Source organism: Triturus cristatus, chromosome 3_1 (assembly GCF_964204655.1).
Source record: "Triturus cristatus chromosome 3_1, aTriCri1.1, whole genome shotgun sequence".
Classification (NCBI taxonomy): domain Eukaryota; kingdom Metazoa; phylum Chordata; class Amphibia; order Caudata; family Salamandridae; genus Triturus; species Triturus cristatus.
In genome coordinates this window covers 733,543,366-733,550,179 of record NC_140583.1, presented here as the reverse complement: position 1 = coordinate 733,550,179, position 6,814 = coordinate 733,543,366, and the positions used below count along the sequence as shown (strand labels likewise).

General features: G+C 42.1%; 1 protein-coding gene across 5 annotated transcripts in view; it reads right to left on the bottom strand.

The window, feature by feature from the left end:
- Positions 1-841: 841 nt before the first annotated feature.
- Positions 842-6,814, bottom strand: part of TSPAN4 (tetraspanin 4) — a 2,753,320-nt gene continuing 2,747,347 nt past the window's right edge. For all 5 annotated transcript variants that reach the window (XM_085644888.1, XM_085644889.1, XM_085644887.1 and 2 more), the window contains one exon: positions 842-1,709. In XM_085644888.1, coding sequence (XP_085501014.1) covers positions 1,641-1,709 — 69 coding nt within the window. In that variant the 3' untranslated portion in view covers positions 842-1,640. The remainder of the gene's footprint in view (positions 1,710-6,814) is intronic.

The following is a 6,814-nucleotide window of genomic DNA, read 5'->3' as shown; positions in this document are numbered from 1 at the left end:
GCCACCCATCTAACACCCCCTTGGTGCTAAGTAATGCAAAGCAATGCTTTGTGCTGCTTTGTGTTACTTGTAGGGTACTTTCCAATGCAAAACAAGTTTTGTGCCGGGTTGTAAATTGGTAAAAAAGAAATTGTGCCGGTTAGCATCACTTTTATGATGCTAACCCAGTGCACTTTTGTGATGCTAACCCAGTGCAAAATGTTTGAAAATCTACCCCTTAGTGTTGGTGTGAGTAAGGCTTCTCAGGTCAGGTAGCACTAGGGCTGTCTCCAGTCTGAAGCACCCACAACATGGATGCAATGAAGTCATGGGTGTACCATTTTTTGCCTGTTTTATTGTCTACTAGGGCGGCTTTTTTCTTGAATTCCCTGATATTGAAATAAACAATGCCTGCGGCAAGCTCCAATCCATGCATTCTTCCGCTCACTGAAAACATTTATACAGTGTTTTTACAAATTCAAAATTGCCCTAATTTGCACACATGGGCCACTTTTTTACTTTTTACTCATTTTTGCGTTTTTCTCTCCTAGTTCGACCCTATGTTTGCGTATTGTGCAAGTAACATACTACATCACACTGCATCCAGACTTTGGTCAATGGAATGCGCCTGTTTTATGTGTTCTGAGTTTCAGTGGTGCCTGTTTTTTTGTGCAGGAGAGGTACCTCGGCAGGAAAAGGCTGTTTTCAAACGTTAGTGAGGAGGCACTGACTGCACATTAATCTGTCTCAGAACCTGTGTGCTTCATTCAATCTCTGAACTCGCAGCTCCGGAAAGCAAAGCCGCTTCCTGTAAAAAAACAGAGAAGTTACAATCGGATCCAGTCAATTGGACACTGCGAAGTTGATTTATGTATTTATTTATTCATTTATTTATTTATTCGAGAGCATGACAAAATACTGCTTTGTTAAAAAAAAGAAAAAGAGAACCTTTTCGACAAGGAGCTGCCTCCGCTTGATACCCCCAAGGCATGGTACTCCTCATCGCATAGGGCTGGGAATAGAGACACACTGAAGTAGAAAGGTATTCTCATGGCGACGGGTGTCTGCCCATCCTTCCCACACCCCTTCGTACCCTTCTGCAGTCTAAATGCTGCAGTATCAGTCTTTTGTGTCCTTCCCGCACACTCTGACACCAGTTCTGCAACAGTCTCCAGAAACATGACTTAAACCAAGACACTGTGCTGCCGGCCAAGGTCTCTTCCACTCCAAGGTGGGAGGGGAGTCCCGGGCCGTCCGACGCCATTTTCTATTGTGGTGTTGTTCCACGAGTCAATGGACTTTCTAGAACGCTCCTCAGTCTCTCAGCTGCCAAAACACGACTTTCCTGAGCCCTTGGGCCAAGCTCCGTTTTCGTTGTTTTAAGTACAGAGGTTGATTTTCTTTTTTTTCTTTCTGTGGTGTGGTGTCTGAGGCTGTGTGCATGTCAAGTCCCTTTTAGGACTTTGCTGTCCTCCTTTTCCTGCCGGGGTGTGGGTTCACAAGACCATAGGTGTCCAGGGATGGTGCAGTATATATTTCACAAAGTAGTGGGAGGGAAGAGAGAAAGGAAACTGTATGGAAGTGTGCGACGTCACTATTTTCCACCTGCCACGCGCAGTGACAGGGGAAGCGGGAAAGATGTCCGCAGTTGGGGTTATTCCTTATGCATAGAAGGTATCGGTTTTGACCACTTGGCAGTACATCGTCATTGCAAATGTGAGTCCCAGAATCTAACGGAAAAGAGAAAGAGGAAAATGTTGAAAGCAGTTGCGGGAAACACTAATCATTTTTTTAAGTATAAAAACGCATTTTTCTTTCCAAAAAATATCGGTGTAGAAACAGAAAAATAAATATTCTACAGCATATAATAATTATTTCCTTTAAAGTCAAATCACCCTAGAATCAAATGTTTCAGTAGGTCAAGTAGTTGAATCGAGCCCCAAGTTGACAATAATGGCCCTATATACCATAAAGCTAGGGTGGATACACACACAATACATTTGAAAATACAGTTACAAACGTAGGCATTACACAATAAGAATACTTTTCTAGGTTAACTTCGTTCTTTGTTAACATTATTTTTGATGAGATATTACAACCCCTTTTTTGCATTGTTCTTCCCGCTAATCAGTGCATTGCACTGTTGTCAGAAAAGCATGTCATTTGCTTTATTTAATGCAACATCCGTCGTTCTTCTTGGCGCCGGGTAAGAAACACAAAACTAACAGATTCAAGTATAGAAAATGACCCTCTCTTAGGTGGACTTCAGGCGTCAGGAACATATGTTTTACTGGATACAAAGATTAACATACTGCGCATACCACATTACAAGTACATCCTATTTGTCAAGAAGAAAGTTTAAGCAAGTTCTTGAATTTTTATCTTGCCATCCTCTGCAAGTAATGATTTTGTAAGCAGATTCCATTCTTTGGCTGCATCACTGAGAAGGATTTTTCTCCATATGTGATACTTCTCATTTTTGGGATCAGGAGTGAGGACTGGGGAAAGCATGCCCCATCTTCCCCTCTCTCTGTGATTGGCTGTGTGTACCCCAATGAAAGAGCAGCATCTGTCTAATGATTGGGCAGTTGTTTTTCATTTATGAGGTTGGTAGGTAGACATGGGTATGTTCTCAAAAGCATGGTGCTAATTATAAGTAAAATGGATTATGTGGGTGAATAACCCCGAACACTCAGCTGAGACATGTGTACATAGGTAATGTGTGCATAGCTAATCTGTGCTCCCGCCTCTAGGTAGGGCAGACAGACCAGACTATCATCCTTACAGCACGTGTGATGATAACATTGGTTATCCGGAATATCTGACATGAAACTGGCTCTCCTGGTCCCACACTGGACAGTCCTGGCATAAGAAGTATAGATACGCATTTGATTTAATTTGCAGATGCCTCCTTCAGCATTGTGATGAATAAACAACAGACGATAACTTGAACATGAATCAATAGTCTTGAATCAATCACATTAATTAGAATAACTGTCATTACATCTTGATATAAGTACAGCTAGATAAACTATGGACAGTAGAACAAAAAAAAGATCTGCAGTCAGAAAAAAATGAACTTATAGGAAGATCGAAGAGAAAGCCCAAGAGAGGTATTCGGCTTTACCGCTATCATCTTTTTCAACCTTCTTAACTACACTCCCACCTCTGTCTATGGTCACCCAGATGGCTAACTGCCAGATAAAAACTGTTAGGTACACTGGGATGGGGTCTTTCTGATGAATGTTTTAAATAAGTAGTCCTACTTTGCAGAATATCGAGTGTTCCACTATACTGTAAACACCTGATAGAGATGACGTGTTCAAAGCGAGAGCAAACAAGTTCTCTTTGGTCATAGTCTTAAGTGTCTCCTCTCCAACAATTTCTCCTCAGTCCTGAGCAGATATGTTTCCACTTGTAACCTATGCTCAGCCAACCGTAATCTCCAACTCGCTCCCAAACCAGCCTGTGCGTCTCCAGGTTTCAATCAATGTACTTATTGGGACCCTTGACCTGGAACTGTCTCCCGCCTAAATTGTGCTCATTCGCTCCACTGGCGTCCTTTAAAACTACCCTCAAGAATCACCTCATGTCACTGTAAATAATTATACATTTAAGTAATTTGTTTGCAGGACGTAGCTCCTTTGGCATTTTGCCTTCTAAAGCCTGGAATGCCCTGCCTCTGGGAATCCAGCACGCTCCCTCCGAACCTCTGTGCAGGAAAAAGATGAACGTGGCTTTGCTGTTCAGAGTGATCCCCCATTGGACGGGGCAGCCTTTCTTTCTCCAAGGCAGCTCCTGGCGCCGGGACACTCTGCAAGGAGTAGCTATGCTCTCTACACATATCTTTATTATTATTATTTGTACTGTGCTATCCATGTTAAACTTCCACCATCCATGAAATCTACAACCTGGTTTTCATATTTCCATATCAATTGAGAAATGTTATGTTGGGGAGAGGATGTAGCCTAACGGCTAGAGCGGTCGACCTCAAAGCTAGGGAACCGGGTTCAAGTTTCAGCACGACGTTCAACATCCTGTGATTCTGGGCAAATCACTAAATCTCCCCGTGCCTAACAAAAATGAATGTGTCCTTCTGTAACGAAACTGGTGCTATGTAAAGTGTTCTGATAACCGATGTCTTGGATCTAGTTTGCGCTATATAAAACTCTTTAAAAAAAATTAACAACAACAAAAAAGTACCACCTTACTATTTGCTATGTACTGCATTTCTTGTTGAAATGCTCTATGTTGCTAGAATAGATAAATACATATTTTTTTCTCTCCCCAACCTATAACAACACTTACTCCTATCTCAAATGTACCTTTATTACCATTTCAAATATACAGACTAGGGCGCCAAATGGGTTAGATGGGGGTGAGATGTTAACTGCACCTGTTAAGCAGAAGGGAGTGATATTTACTGGGTGCAGTAAATTGTTCCACTTTTAAGTATCCATTCTGAAAATTAAGAAGTGCATGCAAAAGTGGGTGAGTGGAGCATCAAATACTGCACAGTGGTTTGTGCAGGGATCAGAATAAACAACCCACTTGAAATAAGGGCCTAAATGTTTTTTGAGTTAACAAAATATAAAACAAAGTTGATAAAAAAGAGGAAGACTATTAAACTATTGGTCTGACTTAACGATGCAACACAAAAAGATGATGGACGGAATGTTGAACATTGTCAAACATTCACCCCCACTCACAGATCTTGGTTATATCCATCTCTATTTTGCTCACCACGCCACCCCAGTTCAGACATAGCCATATGACTTAACGATGTACATAATATCTGCTGTGTTTACTCCGTATAAAAGTAAATCAAGTAAAACAATTGGTTCAGTTTAGAAAAGCAGCATCAACCTAATACCTAATATAGGACATCATAGGGTCCCAGTCACTGCTTAATTTGTAAAAGAATAAGTGCCGTTGCCGGAAGCTCTGCTCCAGCAGTGCTATTAAAAATCAGCATACTCAATACCAAGGCTGTAGTCTTAAATTCACCTTAGGCCTCTTAAATCTACTACCAGGCACTGCTGCACATTTCTTACTCTTGCCGCTTCCTGTTTTCTTCCTTAGTGCCTTCCTGGCAATTACCGGCTCAAATTAAGCACTGGTCCGGACTCGTGCAATTGACTTGCTTACTTATACCTACTACCCCTCCTGGGGAATAGGCCGTCAACCAGGACTCTCCAGCCATTTCTGTCCTGGGCTTTTCTTTCAATCTGACTCTAAGGGGGAGATTTACTGAGATTTTGCACAGTGTTTGCATCACACAAATGACACAAAATGGCGCAAAATCTTTTTTTCCTAATTAATTTCCAGCGCTAAACTTGTTTAGTGCTGGAAATAACGTAAAAATAATCTGTATTGCTCTGCTTTGCATTACTGTGCGCCGTGGGGGCATGCCAAGGGTGGTGCATGGGCCTTCCCATGCAACCACCCAAGCTTTCTCAAGCTAAACCCAATTTACTAAAAACAGTAGATTGAGTTTAGCGTGAGAAAACTGCACCTTTTTCAACTAGGCGCAAGGAAGGAGAAATGCTTTCATTTCTCCTTCCTTTTCCGACTTTGCATGCGTGCTACACTGTGCAGCATGCATACAAAGTGGGAAAAGCTTTCCCTCGTGTCTAGTATAGTATTTTGTACAGGAAGTGTACCCTCCCTGTACAAAACCTATGCTACACTCATGTACACACCCTAGCGCTACAGCGCTAAGGTGTGTGCATGGCACACGGCTGCTGAAATCAGCGTTGGTGCAAGGGAAAAGGGAAGAGAGAGACATATATCAAAAAATATGGCGCTCTCCTGCTCCCTCCCTGTCGCACAACGCAGCGCAGCCTCGTGGGGGGCTGCGTTGCACAACTTTTTTGTAAATCTCCCCCCAGGTGTAGCCCACCTCCTTGCAGTCAACCTCGAGGCCTCAACACCAGGTGTTTCTTGGCCTTCCTCTTTTCCTTGAGGTTCCGCTTGGGGCCGTATTATACATAGTGCCCTGGGGGATGCAATGGGCATGTGCGCCTGCTTTGCATGCCCCCGGGGCACTTTGGTACTACAGAAAGGGCCACAGACGCTTGTGCCACCCTTTCTTTAATAAAGATAGCACTGGTGCATATAACGCTAGCGCTTTTCCTTACCGCTTTCAATGTCATTAGTTATGTACTAACTTTAAATGTACTAAAGGGTTTGCTCCATCTTATCAGGCTGACCTACATTTTTAATCAACTCGCTCATAATTTATGATCAACTGGGCAAGACCTCCTCCCCAGTCCTCGGATTCCTCCTGTTTCAGGTTTTTGATTTCTTGGGCCCAAGTTTGTGGAACGATCTGCTGACCCACCGTCCGGCTATCTCCCATGGTTGACTTAAAAATGGAGTTTTAAAAATTATGCTCTTGTACGTGATGTGTTGTGCTTTTCCGCAAATTTGTTTAGTTTATGTAGTCTAGCACTTTGGATGAAAGCACTTTATAAATATAAAAAATGTGTAGCACTCCATTGTGTCTGTGGGTAACATTGCACTAAAAAAACAAATCTTCAATAACATTAAAAATAGGAGTAGAATGGAAAATTAAATAAATGAACATTTTTACATTTTTTGAGGTTACTGCTAACCCAGTTATAAAAAAGAAACGTTAGGAGCTGTCTATTTTGGCAAGGATGAAGATATATGTCGCTATGCTTACTAAGAGTTCGATTTCTAGCAGGTCCTGTTGAATTATACGTCTATGTTTTTTTATTTACACATATGATTTTATGAAATTAAGCGTTCAGCATGGGTTGTCGTCCCATCTTCCTGAAGGCTCGACCCACAATATTTTGCCCTAATCCTT